The sequence below is a fragment of the Oncorhynchus kisutch genome, unplaced genomic scaffold (assembly GCF_002021735.2).
Source record: "Oncorhynchus kisutch isolate 150728-3 unplaced genomic scaffold, Okis_V2 scaffold3917, whole genome shotgun sequence".
NCBI lineage: Eukaryota > Metazoa > Chordata > Actinopteri > Salmoniformes > Salmonidae > Oncorhynchus > Oncorhynchus kisutch.
In genome coordinates, this window is record NW_022265862.1 from 265,023 (window position 1) to 286,074 (window position 21,052).

General features: G+C 45.7%; 1 protein-coding gene across 1 annotated transcript; it reads left to right on the top strand.

Annotated features, from left to right (window-relative positions):
• Positions 1–5,098: 5,098 nt before the first annotated feature.
• LOC116372108 (lipopolysaccharide-induced tumor necrosis factor-alpha factor homolog) lies at positions 5,099–9,004 on the top strand. Its single transcript, XM_031821196.1, has 5 exons — positions 5,099–5,158; positions 5,285–5,361; positions 5,586–5,672; positions 8,039–8,207; positions 8,616–9,004. The coding sequence occupies exons 2-5, from the start codon at positions 5,301–5,303 to the stop codon at positions 8,791–8,793; spliced, it is 495 nt and encodes a 164-aa protein (XP_031677056.1). The 5' UTR covers positions 5,099–5,158; positions 5,285–5,300; the 3' UTR covers positions 8,794–9,004.
• Positions 9,005–21,052: the final 12,048 nt, after the last annotated feature.

Genomic DNA, 21,052 nt, shown 5'->3' on the forward strand with positions numbered 1-21,052 from the left:
AGAATAATTTTTTTTTTGTTTGCTCTTTGTTGAAGGCTGCCCCTAGCGGCTAATGAACCTAGTCTAGGAGATGTTATTTTACAAGACAAATTCTTAGTAAATATGACGCCTACGCCGTCCTATGGGACTCCCAATCACGGCCGGTTGTGATACAGCCTGGAATGGATCTAGGGTCTGTAGTGTCTCCTCTAGCACTGAGATGCAGTGCCTTAGACCGCTGTGATACAGCCTGGAATCGAACCAGGGTCTGTAGTTCCTCAGACCACTGTGATGTGGTGCCTCAGACCACTGTGATACAGCCTGGAATCGAACCAGGGTCTGTAGTGACTCCTCTAGCACTGAGATGCAGTGTCTTAGACCGCTGTGATACAGCCTGGAATCGAACCAGGGTCTGTAGTTCCTCAGACCGCTGTGATACAGCCTGGAATGGATCTAGGGTCTGTAGTGACTCCTCTAGCACTGAGATGCAGTGCCTTAGACCGCTGTGATACAGCCTGGAATCGAACCAGGGTCTGTAGTTCCTCAGACCGCTGTGATACAGCCTGGAATGGATCTAGGGTCTGTAGTGACTCCTCTAGCACTGAGATGCAGTGCCTTAGACCGCTGTGATACAGCCTGGAATCGAACCAGGGTCTGTAGTTCCTCAGACCACTGTGATACAGCCTGGAATGGATCTAGGGTCTGTAGTGACTCCTCTAGCACTGAGATGCAGTGCCTTAGACCGCTGTGATACAGCCTGGAATCGAACCAGGGTCTGTAGTTCCTCAGACCACTGTGATACAGCCTGGAATGGATCTAGGGTCTGTAGTGACTCCTCTAGCACTGAGATGCAGTGCCTTAGACCGCTGTGATACAGCCTGGAATCGAACCAGGGTCTGTAGTTCCTCAGATCGCTGCGCCACTCGGGAGCCCTTGAAGATCTTGATATTGAATATTGATATAATATTGATATAAATAAATGAATTGTGACTATTGTATTGATTACACTAAAGTGGTTTGAAGCCCTAGTTTAAAGCATAAATGTTGAAATATCTATTCTGTTTTTTCAGAGTGGAGGAGTCATCATCATTGGAAAAACAGATGTCAAAAGCTTTCCGGACAGGAAAAGATGAGGATTCAATTTAATTTTAATTTCTCCCCATTATTTAATACTGACACATTCTGGCATCAAATAGTCTACAACCGTTAACTGATACTGTGTTCAAAATGGATGTATTGTTGTCTGACTAGAACCCGGATCTGGCGGGACTCTGAGCGGAACTCTCTCTCTCTCTCCTTTCTCGTCGTTTCAGATATTTGGTTTTGGACAGATTTACTTCCGGATTCCCAATCAAGGACTCGCCAGACTATTTCATCGGTGTGTCCTCGTGGGGGCAGCGATGGGAAATACGTCAACGGACTCTCACAACAGTTTCTGCATAGGAGATTGTGCTGAGATTATACAATTCAATTGCCTGATGATATGAAATAATGCACAATGTGTCTGTTTTGATGATACTTCTAACGGTGTCTTTTAGACAGAAAATATCTGATTTGAAAAGATCTGTGATTGGTCGAAATACTAATTAGTGGAAAACATATGAGAAATTGGACTGCCTGTGTAAAAATTTAAAATAAAATACAAATTATATATTTTTTTATTCACCTAACAATGTAAGTCAGTTAAGAACAAATTCTTATTTACAATGAAGGCCTACTCCAGCCAAACCCGGACGACGCTGGGCCGTAATGTGATACAGCCTGGATACATCCAGCATCCAGCTCAGAGTTACATCCAGTTCAGAGTTACATCCAGTTCAGAGTTACATCCAGTTCAGAGTTACATCCAGCTCAGAGTTACATCCAGCATCCAGCTCAGAGTTACATCCAGCATCCAGCTCAGAGTTACATCCAGCATCCAGTTCAGAGTTACATCCAGCATCCAGCTCAGAGTTACATCCAGCATCCAGTTCAGAGTTACATCCAGTTCAGAGTTACATCCAGTTCAGAGTTACATCCAGCATCCAGTTCAGAGTTACATCCAGCTCAGAGTTACATCCAGTTCAGAGTTACATCCAGCATCCAGTTCAGAGTTACATCCAGCTCAGAGTTACATCCAGCATCCAGCTCAGAGTTACATCCAGCATCCAGCTCAGAGTTACATCCAGCATCCAGCTCAGAGTTACATCCAGCATCCAGCTCAGAGTTACATCCAGCTCAGAGTTACATCCAGCTCAGAGTTACATCCAGCATCCAGCTCAGAGTTACATCCAGCATCCAGCTCAGAGTTACATCCAGCATCCAGCTCAGAGTTACATCCAGCTCAGAGTTACATCCAGCATCCAGCTCAGAGTTACATCCAGCATCCAGCTCAGAGTTACATCCAGCATCCAGCTCAGAGTTACATCCAGCATCCAGCTCAGAGTTACATCCTGTGTACAAACGTCACAGAGGTCTTATATACATTCAGTGATACAGGTAGTGATAGGGCCCAGAGTCGTTCCTGGTCAGACAAAAAAGTACATCTCTACCAGTTTCTCTACCAAGAAATAATGGAACAGTATCCATTCTAATCCTGTGTCACCCCTGATATATGCATTGAGGCATTAGAATATTGGCTCGGTGTGGTCCTGGGTCAAAGTTAGCTACAAGAGAAGAGACAGGAAGAGCTGGTCCTGGAACAGTGTTTTGGGGCTGAAGCCCCCTCAGCTAGAAGAGAAGAGACAGGAAGAGCTGGTCCTGGAACAGTGCTTTGGGGCTGAAGCCCCCTCAGCGAGAAGAGAAGAGGCAGGAAGAGCTGGTCCTGGAACAGTGCTTTGGGGCTGAAGCCCCCTCAGCGAGAAGAGAAGAGGCAGGAAGAGCTGGTCCTGGAACAGTGCTTTGGGGCTGAAGCCCTTCGCTGGAAGTTTCTCTCAAACAGAATAAAACTGATCTTATGTAACTCAGTACAGAGACAAAGTAGAATCTCAATTCAACGGCTCAGACACAAGAGGCATGTGGCAGGGTCTACAGTCAATCACGGACTACAGGAAGAAACCCAGCCCAGTCACGGACCAGGATGTCTTGCTCCCAGGCAGACTAAACAACTTTTTTGCCCGCTTTGAGGACAATACAGTGCCACTGACACGGCCTGCAACGAAAACATGCGGTCTCTCCTTCACTGCAGCCGAAGTGAGTAAGACATTTAAACGTGTTAACCCTCGCAAGGCTGCAGGCCCAGACGGCATCCCCAGCCGCGCCCTCAGAGCATGCGCAGACCAGCTGGCCGGTGTGTTTACGGACATATTCAACCAATCCCTATACCAGTCTGCTGTTCCCACATGCTTCAAGAGGGCCACCATTGTTCCTGTTCCCAAGAAAGCTAAGGTAACTGAGCTAAACGACTACCGCCCCGTAGCACTCACATCCGTCATCATGAAGTGCTTTGAGAGACTAGTCAAGGACCATATCACCTCCACCCTACCTGACACCCTTGACCCACTCCAATTTGCTTACCGCCCAAATAGGTCCACAGACGATGCAATCTCAACCACACTGCACACTGCCCTAACCCATCTGGACAAGAGGAATACCTATGTGAGAATGCTGTTCATCGACTACAGCTCGGCATTCAACACCATAGTAACCTCCAAGCTCGTCATCAAGCTCGAGACCCTGGGTCTCGACCCCGCCCTGTGCAACTGGGTACTGGACTTCCTGACGGGCCGCCCCCAGGTGGTGAGGGTAGGCAACAACATCTCCTCCCCGCTGATCCTCAAGACTGGGGCCCCACAAGGGTGCGTTCTGAGCCCTCTCCTGTACTCCCTGTTCACCCACGACTGCGTGGCCACGCACACCTCCAACTCAATCATCAAGTTAGCGTACGACACAACAGTGGTAGGCTTGATTACCAACAACGACGAGACGGCCTACAGGGAGGAGGTGAGGGCCCTCGGAGTGTGGTGTCAGGAAAATAACCTCACACTCAACGTCAACAAAACTAAGGAGATGATTGTGGACTTCAGGAAACAGCAGAGGGAACACCCCCCCATCCACATCGATGGAACAGTAGTGGAGAGGGTAGCAAGTTTTAAGTTCCTCGGCATACACATCACAGACAAACTGAATTGGTCCACTCACACAGACAGCATCGTGAAGAAAGCGCAGCAGCGCCTCTTCAACCTCAGGAGGCTGAAGAAATTCGGCTTGTCACCAAAAGCACTCACAAACTTCTACAGATGCACAATCGAGAGCATCCTGGCGGGCTGTATCACCGCCTGGTATGGCAACTGCACCGCCCTCAACCGTAAGGCTCTCCAGAGGGTAGTGAGGTCTGCACAACGCATCACCGGGGGCAAACTACCTGCCCTCCAGGACACCTACACCACCCGATGCTACAGGAAGGCCATAAAGATCATCAAGGACATCAACCACCCGAGCCACTGCCTGTTCACCCCGCTGTCATCCAGAAGGCGAGGTCAGTACAGGTGCATCAAAGCTGGGACCGAGAGACTGAAAAACAGCTTCTATCTCAAGGCCATCAGACTGTTAAACAGCCACCACTAACATTGAGTGGCTACTGCCAACACACTGTCAATGCCACTGACTCTACTCCAGCCACTTTAATCATGGGAATTGATGGGAAATGATGTAAATATATCACTAGCCACTTTAAACAATGCTACCTTATATAATGTTACTTACCCTACATTATTCATCTCATATGCATTCGTAGATACTGTACTCTATATCATCGACTGCATCCTTATGTAATACATGTATCACTAGCCACTTTAACTATGCCACTTGGTTTACATACTCATCTCATATGTATATACTGTACTCGATATCATCTACTGTATCTTGCCTATGAACTTATCCCCTTACACTGTGTATAAGACAGTAGTTTTTTTGGAATTGTTAGTTAGATTACTTGTTCGTTATTACTGCATTGTCGGAACTAGAAGCACAAGCATTTCGCTACACTCGCATTAACATCTGCTAACCATGTGTATGTGACAAATAAATTTGATTTGATTTGATTTTGATTTAATACTTCACCCTACTCAAACCTGCTCCTGTGGGAGTGGCCAGATCCACCTGAAACACACCTGTCTGTCAGCTGATGCAGTTGATGAGGTGACTGACCAATGAGGTGACAGGAGAGCCAATCAACACCTTGACACGCTCTCTCAACAAGGTTTGAGACAGATATTTGACCACTGTCTCTGGGTCAGATAATTGACAATCATGACCATTGACTTATTTTCTGGAGGAAAAGGCCTTGTCAATTATTGTGATCATTTTGTGGTTTCTCTCTCCTCAGCTGTTCAGCAGAGGCAATGGAGACATCATTGAAGTCAGAGGAACCATGTCCTAACCCTCCTCCCTACTTCCTACCAGGTATGAATCTACACCCTACTTCCTAGGTTTCAGTCCAGGGTAAAGGAGATGACATGAGGATCTCTCTCTCTCACTCTCTTTCTCTCTCTCTTGTTGTTTCAGTCCAGGGTAGAGGAGATGACATGAGCATCTCTCTCTCTCTCTCTCTCTCTCTCTCGTTGTTTCAGTCCAGGGTAAAGGAGATGACATGAGGATCTTTTTCTCTCTCTCTCTCGTTGTTTCAGTCCAGGGTGAAGGAGATGACACGAGCATATCTCCCTTCACTCCTCCTCCACCTGGTGCTATGTGCTTCATCAACCAGACCGCCACTGGTGAGTACACAAACACAGCCTTCAGACTGTAGTATAATGATGGACACACACACAGCCTTCAGACTGTAGTATAATGATGGACACACACAGCCTTCAGACTGTAGTATAATGATGGACACACACAGCCTTCAGACTGTAGTATAATGATGGACACACAGCCTTCAGACTGTAGTATAATGATGGACACACACACACACAGCCTTCAGACTGTAGTATAATGATGGACACACAGCCTTCAGACTGTAGTATAATGATGGACACACAAACACAGCCTTCAGACTGTAGTATAATGATGGACACACAAACACAGCCTTCAGACTGTAGTATAATGATGGACACACACACAGCCTTCAGACTGTAGTATAATGATGGACACACACACAGCCTTCAGACTGTAGTATAATGATGGACACACACACACACAGCCTTCAGACTGTAGTATAATGATGGACACACAGCCTTCAGACTGTAGTATAATGATGGACACACAGCCTTCAGACTGTAGTATAATGATGGACACACAAACACAGCCTTCAGACTGTAGTATAATGATGGACACACAAACACAGCCTTCAGACTGTAGTATAATGATGGACACACAGCCTTCAGACTGTAGTATAATGATGGACACACACACACACAGCCTTCAGACTGTAGTATAATGATGGACACACACACACACACAGCCTTCAGACTGTAGTATAATGATGGACACACACACAGCCTTCAGACTGTAGTATAATGATGGACACACACACACAGCCTTCAGACTGTAGTATAATGATGGACACACACACAGCCTTCAGACTGTAGTATAATGATGGACACACACACACAGCCTTCAGACTGTAGTATAATGATGGAAACACACACACAGCCTTCAGACTGTAGTATAATGATGGAAACACACACACAGCCTTCAGACTGTAGTATAATGATGGACACACAGCCTTCAGACTGTAGTATAATGATGGACACACACACAGCCTTCAGACTGTAGTATAATGATGGACACACACACAGCCTTCAGACTGTAGTATAATGATGGACACACACACAGCCTTCAGACTGTAGTATAATGATGGACACACACACACACAGCCTTCAGACTGTAGTATAATGATGGACACACACACACACAGCCTTCAGACTGTAGTATAATGATGGACACACACACACACAGCCTTCAGACTGTAGTATAATGATGGACACACACACAGCCTTCAGACTGTAGTATAATGATGACCTCTCAGACTGTAGTATAATGATGGACACACACAGCCTTCAGACTGTAGTATAATGATGGACACACACACAGCCTTCAGACTGTAGTATAATGATGGACACACACACAGCCTTCAGACTGTAGTATAATGATGGACACACACACAGCCTTCAGACTGTAGTATAATGATGGACACACACACAGCCTTCAGACTGTAGTATAATGATGGACACACACACAGCCTTCAGACTGTAGTATAATGATGGACACACACACAGCCTTCAGACTGTAGTATAATGATGGACACACACACAGCCTTCAGACTGTAGTATAATGATGGACACACACACACACAGCCTTCAGACTGTAGTATAATGACGGACACACACACAGCCTTCAGACTGTAGTATAATGATGGACACACACACACACAGCCTTCAGACTGTAGTATAATGATGGACACACACACACACAGCCTTCAGACTGTAGTATAATGATGGACACACACACACACAGCCTTCAGACTGTAGTATAATGATGGACACACACACAGCCTTCAGACTGTAGTATAATGATGGACACACACACAGCCTTCAGACTGTAGTGTAATGATGGACACACACACAGCCTTCAGACTGTAGTATAATGATGGACACACACACACACACAGCCTTCAGACTGTAGTATAATGATGGACACACACACACAGCCTTCAGACTGTAGTATAATGATGGACACACACACAGCCTTCAGACTGTAGTATAATGATGGACACGCACACAGCCTTCAGACTGTAGTATAATGATGGACACACACACAGCCTTGGATCTAACCCCCTCGTTCTCTCAGGTGGTGCTAGCCCCCCCCCCCCCAGGCAGAGGCCTGGATCTAACCCCTTATCTAACCCCCTCGTTCTCTCAGGTGGTGCTAGCCCCCCCCCAGGCAGAGGCTTGGATCTAACCCCTTATCTAACCCCCTCATTCTCTCAGGAGGTGCTAGCCCCCCCCCCCCCCCCAGAGAGAGGCTTGGATCTAACCCCTTATCTAACCCCCTCGTTCTCTCAGGTGGTGCCAGACCCCCCCCCCCCCCCCCAGACAGAGGCTTGGATCTATCCCCTTATCTAACCCCCTCGTTCTCTCAGGTGGTGCCAGCCCCCCCAGGCAGAGGTTTGTCCAGCACTATGAGACAGAGCTGGGTGATTCTCCTGGTCTCATCAGATGTCCTTCCTGTCAGAACCAGGTGATGAGTGATGTCACTCACCACGCTGGAACCTTCTCCTGGACCATGTGTCTGGTGTTCATCCTCTGTGGGTGAGGAGACACACTCACTCCATCTCAGTTACACACACACTCCATCTCAGTTACACACACACTCCATCTCAGTTACACACACACTCCGTCTCTGTTACACACACACACTCCGTCTCAGTTACACACACACACTCCGTCTCAGTTACACACACACACTCCGTCTCAGCTCCACACACACACTCCGTCTCAGCTCCACCCCCACCCTCCGTCTCAGCTCCACCCCCACCCTCCGTCTCAGCTCCACACACACACTCCGTCTCAGCTCCACACACACACTCCGTCTCAGCTCCACCCCCACCCTCCGTCTCAGCTCCACCCCCACCCTCCGTCTCAGCTCCACCCCCTCCGTCTCAGCTCCACCCCCCCAGCAGTAGCAGGTATACTGACTGTACTCTCCTGTCCCTCTAGGTTGTTGCTGGGATGCTGTCTGATCCCGTTTGTCTTCAGGAGTTTCAAGGATGCCTATCACACCTGCCCTCGCTGTGGCATGGTCCTTCACATCCACAGGAAGAGTTGTTGCCCCATGACCTCTGACTCCTCCTCCCTGACCCCCCGCCTAGGGTCAGGGCACCCCGGTCACGCCTGATATGGAGGGGTGTGTGTGTGTGTGTCATGTGTGCATCCCAAACGGAACCCTACTCCCTATACAGTGCACAACTTTCCACTAGGCCCCATAGGAGTAGGACCATAGGTCCTGGCTCTCACTAAATGTAGTGCACTATATAGGGGAGACTGTAGCACGTCTGACACAGGGCTTAGTGCACTATATAGGGGAGACTGTAGCAGGGCTTAGGACACTATATAGGGGAGACTAGCAGGGCTTCGTGCACTATATAGGGGAGACTATAGCAGGGCTTAGTGCACTATATAGGGGAGACTGTAGCAGGGCTTAGTGCACTATATAGGGGAGACTGTAACAGGGCTTAGTGCACTATATAGGGGAGACTGTAACAGGACTTAGTGCACTATATAGGGGAGACTGTAACAGGGCTTAGTACACTATATAGGGGAGACTGTAGCAGGGCTTAGTGCACTATATAGGGGAGACTAGCAGGGCTTAGTGCACTATATAGGGGAGACTGTAGCAGGGATTAGTACACTATATAGGGGAGACTGTAGCATGTCTGACTCAGGGCTTAGTGCACTATATATGGGAGACTGTAGCAGGGCTTAGTGCACTATATAGGGGAGACTGTAGCAGGGCTTAGTGCACTATATAGGGGAGACTGTAACAGGGCTTAGTGCACTATATAGGGGAGACTGTAACAGGGCTTAGTACACTATATAGGGGAGACTGTAGCATGTCTGACTCAGGGCTTAGTGCACTATATAGGGGAGACTGTAGCAGGGCTTAGTGCACTATATAGGGGAGACTAGCACGTCTGACACAGGGTTTAGTACACTATGTAGGGCAGACTGTAACAGGGCTTATTGCACTATATAGGGGAGACTAGCACGTCTGACACAGGGCTTATTGCACTATATAGGGGAGACTAGCACGTCTGACACAGGGTTTAGTGCACTATATAGGGGAGACTGTAGCAGGGCTTAGAGCACTATATAGGGGAAACTGTAACAGGGCTTAGTGCACTACATAGGGGAGACTGTAGCAGGGCTTAGTGCACTATATAGGGGAGACTGTAGCATGTCTGACACAGGGCTTAGTGCACTATATAGGGGAGACTGTAGCAGGGCTTAGTGCACTATATAGGGGAGACTGTAGTAGGGCTTAGTGAACTATATAGGGGAGACTGTAGTAGGGCTTAGTGCCCTATATAGGGGAGACTGTAGCAGGGCTTAGTGCCCTATATAGGGGAGACTGTAGCATGTCTGACTCAGGGCTTAGTGCACTATATAGGGGAGACTGTAGCAGGGCTTAGTGCACTATATAGGGGAGACTGTAGAAGGGCTTAGTACACTATATAGGGGAGACTAGCAGGGATTAGTGTACTATATAGGGGAGACTAGCACGTCTGACACAGGGCTTAGTGCACTATATAGGGGAGACTGTAGCAGGGCTTAGTACACTATATAGGGGAGACTGTAACAGGGCTTAGTGCACTATATAGGGGAGACTGTAGCAGGGCTTAGTGCACTATATAGGGGAGACTGTAGCAGGGCTTAGTGCACTATATAGGGGAGACTGTAGCAGGGCTTAGTGCACTATATAGGGGAGACTGTAGCAGGGCTTAGTACACTATATAGGGGAGACTGTAGCATATTTGACACAGAGCTTAGTACACTATATAGGGGAGACTGTAGCAGGGCTTAGGGCATTATATAGGGGAGACTAGCAGGGCTTAGTGCACTATATAGGGGAGACTAGCAGGGCTTAGTGCACTATATAGGGGAGACTGTGCCATGTTTGACACAGGGCTTAGTGCACTATATAGGGGAGAGTGTAGCAGGGATTAGTGCACTATATAGGGGAGACTGTAGCAGGGCTTAGTGCACTATATAGGGGAGACTGTAGCAGGGCTTAGTGCACTATATAGGGGAGACTGTAGCAGGGATTAGTGCACTATATCTGGGAGGCTGTAGCAGGGCTTAGTGCACTATATAGGGGAGACTGTAGCAGGGCTTAGTGCCCTATATAGGGGAGACTGTAGCAGCGCTTAGTGCACTATATAGGGGAGACTGTAGCAGGGCTTAGTGCACTATATAGGGGAGACTGTAGCATGTTTGGCACAGTGCTTAGGGCACTATATAGGGGAGACTGTAACAGGGCTTAGTGCACTATATAGGGGAGACTGTAGCAGGGCTTAGTGCACTATATAGGGGAGACTGTAGCAGGGCTTAGTGCACTATATAGGGGAGACTGTAACAGGGCTTAGTGCACTATATAGGGGAGACTGTAACAGGGCTTAGTGCACTATATAGGGGAGACTGTATCAGGGCTTAGTGCACTATATAGGGGAGAGTAGCAGGGCTTAGTGCACTATATAGGGGAGACTGTACCATGTTTGACACAGGGCTTAGTGTACTATATAGGGGAGACTGTAACAGGGCTTAGTGCACTATATAGGGGAGACTGTAGCAGGGCTTAGTGCACTATATAGGGGAGACTGTAGCAGGGCTTAGTGCACTATATAGGGGAGACTGTAGCATGTTTGGCACAGTGCTTAGGGCACTATATAGGGGAGACTGTAGCAGGGCTTAGTGCACTATATAGGGGAGACTGTACCATGTTTGGCACAGGGCTTAGTGCACTATATAGGGGAGACTGTAACAGGGCTTAGTGCACTATATAGGGGAGACTGTAACAGGGCTTAGTGCACTATATAGGGGAGACTGTAGCAGGGCTTAGTGCACTATATAGGGGAGACTGTACCATGTTTGACACGGCTTAGTGCACTATATAGGGGAGACTGTAGCAGGGCTTAGTGCACTATATAGGGGAGACTGTAGCAGGGCTTAGTGCACTATATAGGGGAGACTGTAGCAGGGCTTAGTGCACTATATAGGGGAGACTGTTGCAGGGCTTAGTGCACTATATAGGGGAGACTGTAGCAGGGCTTAGTGCACTATATAGGGGAGACTGTAGCAGGGCTTAGTGCACTATATAGGGGAGACTAGCAGGGCTTAGTGCACTATATAGGGGAGACTGTAGCAGGGCTTAGTGCACTATATAGGGGAGACTGTAGCAGGGCTTAGTGCTCTATATAGGGGAGACTGTAACAGGGCTTAATGCACTATATAGGGGAGACTGTAGCACGTCCGAAACAGGGCTTAGTGCACTATATAAGGTAGACTGTAACAGGGCTTAGTGCACTATATAGGGGAGACTGTAGCAGGGCTTAGTGCACTATATAGGGGAGACTGGCAGGGCTTAGTGCACTATATATGGGAGACTGTAGCAGGGCTTAGTGCACTATATAGGGGAGACTGTAGCAGGGCTTAGTGCACTACATAGGGGACACTGTAGCATGTCTGACACAGGGCTTCGTGCACTATATAGGGGAGACTGTAGCAGGGATTAGTGCACTATATAGGGGAGACTGTAACAGGGCTTAGTGCACTATATAGGGGAGACTGTAGCAGGGCTTAGTACACTGTATAGGGGAGACTGTAGCAGGGCTTAGTGCACTATATAGGGGAGACTGTAGCAGGGCTTAGTGCACTATATAGGGGAGAATGTAGCAGGGCTTAGTCCACTATATAGGGGAGACTGTAACAGGGCTTAGTGCACTATATAGGGGAGACTGTAGCAGGGCTTAGTACACTATATAGGGGAGACTGTAGCAGGGCTTAGTGCACTATATAGGGGAGACTGTAGCAGGGCTTAGTGCACTATATAGGGGAGACTGTAGCAGGGCTTAGTCCACTATATAGGGGAGACTAGCAGGGCTTAGTGCACTATATAGGGGAGACTGTACCATGTTTGACACAGGGCTTCGTGCACTATATAGGGGAGACTGTATCAGGGCTTAGTGCACTATATAGGGGAGACTGTAACAGGGCTTAGTGCACTATATAGGGGAGACTGTAGCAGGGCTTAGTGCACTATATAGGGGAGACTGTAGCAGGGCTTAGTGCACTATATAGGGGAGACTGTAGCAGGGCTTAGTGAACTATATAGGGGAGACTGTAGCAGGGCTTAGTGCACTATATAGGGGAGACTGTAGCAGGGCTTAGTGCACTATATAGGGGAGACTAGCAGGGCTTAGTGCACTATATAGGGGAGACTGTAGCAGGGCTTAGTGCACTATATAGGGGAGACTGTAGCAGGGCTTAGTGCTCTATATAGGGGAGACTGTAGTTCGTCTGACGCAGGGCTTATATCATCTAGTCTCTACAGCACCGCCTGTTGGTGTCTGACGCAATGCTTATTGTCTGATCTCTATAGCACCACCTGCTGGTGTCTGACGCAGGTCTTATATGATCTACTCTCTACAGCACCGCCTGTTGGTGTCTGACACAGGGCTTATATCGTCTGGTCTCTATAGCACCGCCTGCTGGTGTCTGACGCAGGGCTTATATCGTCTGGTCTCTATAGCACCGCCTGCTGGTGTCTGACGCAGGGCTTATATCGTCTGGTCTCTATAGCACCGCTTGTGCCTAATCTGTGATGTTACCTTTTAAACAATGTCTTTCTTTTTCAACATGTTCTGTGAAGACTTAATAATAAATCAATAAATAAATGTTAATAATAAATCATGCTTTTTAACAGTTGATCTGTGTGTTATTTGGAAGAACTTTTCAAAATGATGAATTATATAGAGTACCAATGAAAAGTTTTGGAACACCTACTCATTGAAGGATATTTCTTTATTTTTACTATTATCTACATTGTAGAATAATAGTGAAGACATCACAACTATGAAATAACACATATGGAATCATGTAGTAACCAGAAAAGTGTTAAACAAATCTAAATATATTTTATATTTGAGATTCTTCAAAGTAGCCACCTCTTTGCCTTGATAACAGCATTGCACACTCTTGGCCTTCTCTCAACCAGCTTCATGAGGTAGTCACCTGGAATGAATTAAACAACAGATGATGACCTGGAGAGAGATACTCCACATGGATCCCCATTAGTTCCTGCCAAGGCAGCAGCTACTCTTCCTGGGGTTTATTATGGATCCCCATTAGTTCCTGCCAAGGCAGCAGCTACTCTTCCTGGGGTTTATTATGGATCCCCATTAGTTCCTGCCAAGGCAGCAGCTACTCTTCCTGGGGTTTATTATGGATCCCCATTAGTTCCTGCCAAGGCAAACAGCTACTCTTCCTGAGGTTTATTATGGATCCCCATTAGTTCCTGCCAAGGCAGCAGCTACTCTTCCTGGGGTTTATTATGGATCCCCATTAGTTCCTGCCAAGGCAGCAGCTACTCTTCCTGGGGTTTATTATGGATCCCCATTAGTTCCTGCCAAGGCAACAGCTACTCTTCCTGGGGTTTATTATGGATCCCCATTAGTTCCTGCCAAGGCAGCAGCTACTCTTCCTGGGGTTTATTATGGATCCCCATTAGTTCCTGCCAAGGCAGCAGCTACTCTTCCTGGGGTTTATTATGGATCCCCATTAGTTCCTGCCAAGGCAACAGCTACTCTTCCTGGGGTTTATTATGGATCCCCATTAGTCCCTGCCAAGGCAGCAGCTACTCTTCCTGGGGGTTTATTATGGATCCCCATTAGTCCCTGCCAAGGCAGCAGCTACTCTTCCTGGGGTTTATTATGGATCCCCATTAGTTCCTGTTGCCAAGGCAGCAGCTACTCTTCATGGTGTTTATTATGGATCCCCATTAGTTCCTGTTGCCAAGGCAGCAGCTACTCTTCCTGGGGTTTATTATGGATCCCCATTAGTTCCTGCCAAGGCAGCAGCTACTCTTCCTGGGGGTTTATTATGGATCCCCATTAGTCCCTGCCAAGGCAGCAGCTACTCTTCCTGGGGTTTATTATGGATCCCCATTAGTTCCTGTTGCCAAGGCAGCAGCTACTCTTCCTGGGGTTTATTATGGATCCCCATTAGTCCCTGCCAAGGCAGCAGCTACTCTTCCTGGGGTTTATTATGGATCCCCATTAGTTCCTGCCAAGGTAGCACCCCATCAAACAAACACAGACAATAATATTTCATCCCGCCAGGCGCGACACAAACTTCAGAAATAATGATACACTGGTTCCAACTCGCGCAACAAAATATCTAATAAGTTACCTGTAATCTTTGTCCAAACATTTCAAACAACTTTCCTAATGAAACTTTTGGTGTGTAACTTTTTTAACGTAAATAATTGATAAAATTTAAGACGGGATAAACTTGGTTCAGTAGTGGATAAAAACAAAGTGGAAGGGAGCTTTCAGGTCGCCCTAACCACAACAGTAGACTAGACTCAACCCTCGTTCTGAACAGCCCTACTTCTTCATTTCTCAAAGGAAAAACATCAACCAATTTCTAAAGACTTGACATCTAGTGGAAGCGATAGGAACTGCAAGCAAGTACCTTAGAAATCTAGATCCCCATAGAAAATCCATTGAAAAGAGAGTGACCACAATTTTTTTCCCTGGTTGGTTTGTCCTCTGGGTTTTTGCCTACCAAATAAGTTCTGATATACTCACAGACATCATTCAAACAGTTTTAGAAATGTCAGAGTGTTTTCTATCCAAATCTACTAATAATATGCATATCCTAGCTTCTGGGCCCGAGTAGCAGGCAGTTTACTTTGGGGACGCTTTTCATCCGGATGTGAAATAGAATAACACACAAATCCCTATGAGAATCTGTCAGTTTAAACTAGAGAAATCAGTTTTTTTTTTCTGCATTGGACGTGTCGCAATCCATCGCCTCTGACGATGTCACACTTCCTCATCTAAAGGTGAAAGGTTAACAGATCTAGAATTGTGAATGGTACAGCCCATCTGTCCGTCTGGTTTGGGACTCGTCTGTGGTTGTCGGTACAGCCCATCTGTCCGTCTGGTTTGGGACTCGTCTGTGGTCGTCGGTACAGCCCATCTGTCCGTATGAACAGTTTGGGACTCGTCTGTGGTCGTCGGTACAGCCCATCTGTCCGTCTGAACAGTTTGGGACTCGTCTGTGGTCGTCGGTACAGCCCATCTGTCCGTCTGGATTGGGACTCGTCTGTGGTCGTCGGTACAGCCCATCTGTCCGTCTGAACAGTTTGGGACTTGTCTGTGGTCGTCGGTACAGCCGAACTGTCCGTATGAACAGTTTGGGACTCGTCTGTGGTCGTCGGTACAGCCCATCTGTCCGTCTGAACAGTTTGGGACTCGTCTGTGGTTGTCAGTACAGCCCATCTGTCCGTATGAACAGTTTGGGACTCGTCTGTGGTCGTCGGTACAGCCCATCTGTCCCTCTGAACAGTTTGGTGCTCGTCTGTGGTCGTCGGTACAGCCCATCTGTCCGTATGAACAGTTTGGGACTCGTCTGTGGTCATCGGTACAGCCCATCTGTCCGTCTGAACAGTTTGGGACTAGTCTGTGGTCGTCGGTACAGCCCATCTGTCCGTATGAACAGTTTGGGACTCGTCTGTGGTCGTCGGTACAGCCCATCTGTCCGTATGAACAGTTTGGGACTCGTCTGTGGTCGTTGGTACAGCCCATCTGTCCGTCTGGTTTGGGACTCGTCTGTGGTCGTCGGTACAGCCCATCTGTCCGTATGAACAGTTTGGGACTCGTCTGTGGTCGTCGGTACAGCCCATCTGTCTGTCTGAACAGTTTGGGACTCGTCTGTGGTCGTCAGTACAGCCGAACTGTCCGTATGAACAGTTTGGGACTCGTCTGTGGTCGTCGCTACAGCCCATCTGTCCGTATGAACAGTTTGGGACTCGTCTGTGGTCGTCGGTACAGCCCATCTGTCCGTATGAACAGTTTGGGACTCGTCTGTGGTCGTCGGTACAGCCCATCTGTCCGTATGAACAGTTTGGGACTCGTCTGTGGTCGTCGGTACAGCCCATCTGTCCATCTGAACAGTTTGGGGCTCGTCTGTGGTCGTCGGTACAGCCCATCTGTCCGTCTGGTTTGGGACTCGTCTGTGGTCGTCGGTACAGCCCATCTGTCCGTATGAACAGTTTGGGACTCGTCTGTGGTCGTCGGTACAGCCCATCTGTCCGTATGAACAGTTTGGGACTCGTCTGTGGTCGTCGGTACAGCCCATCTGTCCGTATGAACAGTTTGGGACTCGTCTGTGGTCGTCGGTACAGCCCATCTGTCCGTATGAACAGTTTGGGACTCGTCTGTGGTCGTCAGTACAGCCCATCTGTCCTTATGAACAGTTTGGGACTCGTCTGTGGTCGTCGGTACAGCCCATCTGTCCGTATGAACAGTTTGGGACTCGTCTGTGGTCGTTGGTACAGCCCATCTGTCCGTATGAACAGTTTGGGACTCGTCTGTGGTCGTCGGTACAGCCCATCTGTCCGTCTGAACAGTTTGGGGCTCGTCTGTGGTCGTCGGTACAGCCCATCTTTCCGTATGAACAGTTTGGGACTCATCTGTGGTCGTCGGTACAGCCCCTCTGTCCGTATGAACAGTTTGGGACTCGTCTGTGGTCGTCGGTACAGCCGAACTGTCCGTATGAACAGTCTGGGACTCGTCTGTGGTCGTCGGTACAGCCCATCTGTCCGTATGAACAGTTTGGAACTCGTCTGTGGTCGTCGGTACAGCCCATCTGTCCGTCTGGTTTGGGACTCATCTGTGGTCGTCGGTACAGCCCATCTGTCCATATGAACAGTTTGGGACTCGTCTGTGGTCGTCGGTACAGCCCATCTGTCCGTATGAACAGTTTGGGACTCGTCTGTGGTCGTCGGTACAGTCCGGACTATCTGTTATTCAATGTGTTTCTATGGGCTAATAGCAGTAAGGACTATCTGTTATTCAATGTGTTTCTATGGGCTAATAGCAGTAAGGACTGTTATTCAATGTGTTTCTATTGGCTAATAGCAGTAAGGACTATCTGTTATTCAATGTGTTTCTATTGGTTAACAGCAGTAAGGACTATCTGTTACTCAATGTGTTTCTATGGGCTAATAGCAGTAAGGACTGTTATTCAATGTGTTTCTATTGGCTAATAGCAGTAAGGACTGTTATTCAATGTGTTTCTATTGGCTAATAGCAGTAAGGACTATCTGTTATTCAATGTGTTTCTATGGGCTAATAGCAGTAAGGACTATCTGTTATTCAATGTGTTTCTATTGGTTAACAGCAGTAAGGACTATCTGTTATTCAATGTGCTAATAGCAGTAAGGACTATCTGTTATTCAATGTGTTTCTATTGGTTAACAGCAGTAAGGACTATCTGTTATTCAATGTGTTTCTATTGGTTAACAGCAGTAAGGACTATCTGTTATTCAATGTGTTTCTATTGGCTAATAGCAGTAAGGACTATCTGTTATTCAATGTGTTTCTATTGGTTAACAGCAGTAAGGACTATCTGTTATTCAATGTGTTTCTATTGGTTAACAGCAGTAAGGACTATCTGTTATTCAATGTGTTTCTATTGGCTAATAGCAGTAAGGACTATCTGTTATTCAATGTGTTTCTATTGGTTAACAGCAGTAAGGACTATCTGTTATTCAATGTGTTTCTATTGGTTAACAGCAGTAAGGACTATCTGTTATTCAATGTGTTTCTATGGGCTAATAGCAGTAAGGACTATCTGTTATTCAATGTGTTTCTATTGGCTAATAGCAGTAAGGACTATCTGTTATTCAATGTGTTTCTATTGGTTAACAGCAGTAAGGACTATCTGTTATTCAATGTGTTTCTATTGGTTAACAGCAGTAAGGACTGTTATTCAATGTGTTTCTATTGGTTAACAGCAGTAAGGACTGTTATTCAATGTGTTTCTATTGGTTAACAGCAGTAAGGACTGTTATTCAATGTGTTTCTATTGGTTAACAGCAGTAAGGACTCAATGTGTTTCTATTGGTTAACAGCAGTAAGGACTGTTATTCAATGTGTTTCTATTGGTTAACAGCAGTAAGGACTCAATGTGTTTCTATTGGTTAACAGCAGTAAGGACTGTTATTCAATGTGTTTCTATTGGTTAACAGCAGTAAGGACTCAATGTGTTTCTATTGGTTAACAGCAGTAAGGACTGTTATTCAATGTGTTTCTATTGGCTAATAGCAGTAAGGACTGTTATTCAATGTGTTTCTATTGGCTAATAGCAGTAAGGACTATCTGTTATTCAATGTGTTTCTATTGGTTAATAGCAGTAAGGACTATCTGTTATTCAATGTGTTTCTATGGGCTAATAGCAGTAAGGACTATCTGTTATTCAATGTGTTTCTATTGGTTAACAGCAGTAAGGACTATCTGTTATTCAATGTGTTTCTATTGGTTAACAGCAGTAAGGACTATCTGTTATTCAATGTGTTTCTATGGGCTAATAGCAGTAAGGACTATCTGTTATTCAATGTGTTTCTATTGGTTAACAGCAGTAAGGACTATCTGTTATTCAATGTGCTAATAGCAGTAAGGACTATCTGTTATTCAATGTGTTTCTATTGGTTAACAGCAGTAAGGACTATCTGTTATTCAATGTGTTTCTATTGGTTAACAGCAGTAAGGACTATCTGTTATTCAATGTGTTTCTATTGGTTAACAGCAGTAAGGACTATCTGTTATTCAATGTGTTTCTATTGGTTAACAGCAGTAAGGACTATCTGTTATTCAATGTGTTTCTATTGGTTAACAGCAGTAAGGACTATCTGTTATTCAATGTGTTTCTATTGGTTAACAGCAGTAAGGACTATCTGTTATTCAATGTGTTTCTATTGGTTAACAGCAGTAAGGACTATCTGTTATTCAATGTGTTTCTATTGGTTAACAGCAGTAAGGACTATCTGTTATTCAATGTGTTTCTATTGGTTAACAGCAGTAAGGACTATCTGTTATTCAATGTGTTTCTATTGGTTAACAGCAGTAAGGACTATCTGTTATTCAATGTGTTTCTATTGGTTAACAGCAGTAAGGACTCAATGTGTTTCTATTGGTTAACAGCAGTAAGGATTCAATGTGTTTCTATTGGTTAACAGCAGTAAGGACTGTTATTCAATGTGTTTCTATTGGTTAACAGCAGTAAGGACTCAATGTGTTTCTATTGGTTAACAGCAGTAAGGACTGTTATTCAATGTGTTTCTATTGGTTAACAGCAGTAAGGACTATCTGTTATTCAATGTGTTTCTATTGGTTAACAGCAGTAAGGACTATCTGTTATTCAATGTGTTTCTATTGGTTAACAGCAGTAAGGACTATCTGTTATTCAATGTGTTTCTATTGGTTAACAGCAGTAAGGACTATCTGTTATTCAATGTGTTTCTATTGGTTAACAGCAGTAAGGACTATCTGTTATTCAATGTGTTTCTATGGGCTAATAGCAGTAAGGACTATCTGTTATTCAATGTGTTTCTATTGGTTAACAGCAGTAAGGACTCAATGTGTTTCTATTGGTTAACAGCAGTAAGGACTGTTATTCAATGTGTTTCTATTGGTTAACAGCAGTAAGGACTCAATGTGTTTCTATTGGTTAACAGCAGTAAGGACTGTTATTCAATGTGTTTCTATTGGTTAACAGCAGTAAGGACTCAATGTGTTTCTATGGGCTAATAGCAGTAAGGACTATCTGTTATTCAATGTGTTTCTATTGGTTAACAGCAGTAAGGACTGTTATTCAATGTGTTTCTATTGGTTAACAGCAGTAAGGACTATCTGTTATTCAATGTGTTTCTATTGGTTAACAGCAGTAAGGACTCAATGTGTTTCTATTGGTTAACAGCAGTAAGGACTATCTGTTATTCAATGTGTTTCTATTGGTTAACAGCAGTAAGGACTATCTGTTATTCAATGTGTTTCTATTGGTTAACAGCAGTAAGGACTATCTGTTATTCAATGTGTTTCTATTGGTTAACAGCAGTAAGGACTATCTGTTATTCAATGTGTTTCTATTGGTTAACAGCAGTAAGGACTGTTATTCAATGTGTTTCTATTGGTTAACAGCAGTAAGGACTATCTGTTATTCAATGTGTTTCTATTGGTTAACAGCAGTAAGGACTGTTATTCAATGTGTTTCTATTGGTTAACAGCAGTAAGGACTCAATGTGTTCCTATTGGTTAACAGCAGTAAGGACTGTTATTCAATGTGTTCCTATTGGTTAACAGCAGTAAGGACTGTTATTCAATGTGTTCCTATTGGTTAACAGCAGTAAGGACTATCTGTTATTCAATGTGTTTCTATTGGCTAACAGCAGTAAGGACTATCTGTTATTCAATGTGTTCCTATTGGTTAACAGCAGTAAGGACTGTTATTCAATGTGTTTCTATTGGTTAACAGCAGTAAGGACTATCTGTTATTCAATGTGTTTCTATTGGTTAACAGCAGTAAGGACTGTT

Coding starts and splice junctions, on each gene's coding strand:
- LOC116372108 (XM_031821196.1), top strand. CDS start 5,301: ATGGAGACATCATTGAAGTCAGAGGAACCATGTCCTAACCCTCCTCCC. Junction 5,362..5,585: donor TCCTCCCTACTTCCTACCAG/GTATGAATCTAC, acceptor TCGTTGTTTCAG/TCCAGGGTGAAGGAGATGAC. Junction 5,673..8,038: donor CATCAACCAGACCGCCACTG/GTGAGTACACAA, acceptor TCGTTCTCTCAG/GTGGTGCCAGCCCCCCCAGG.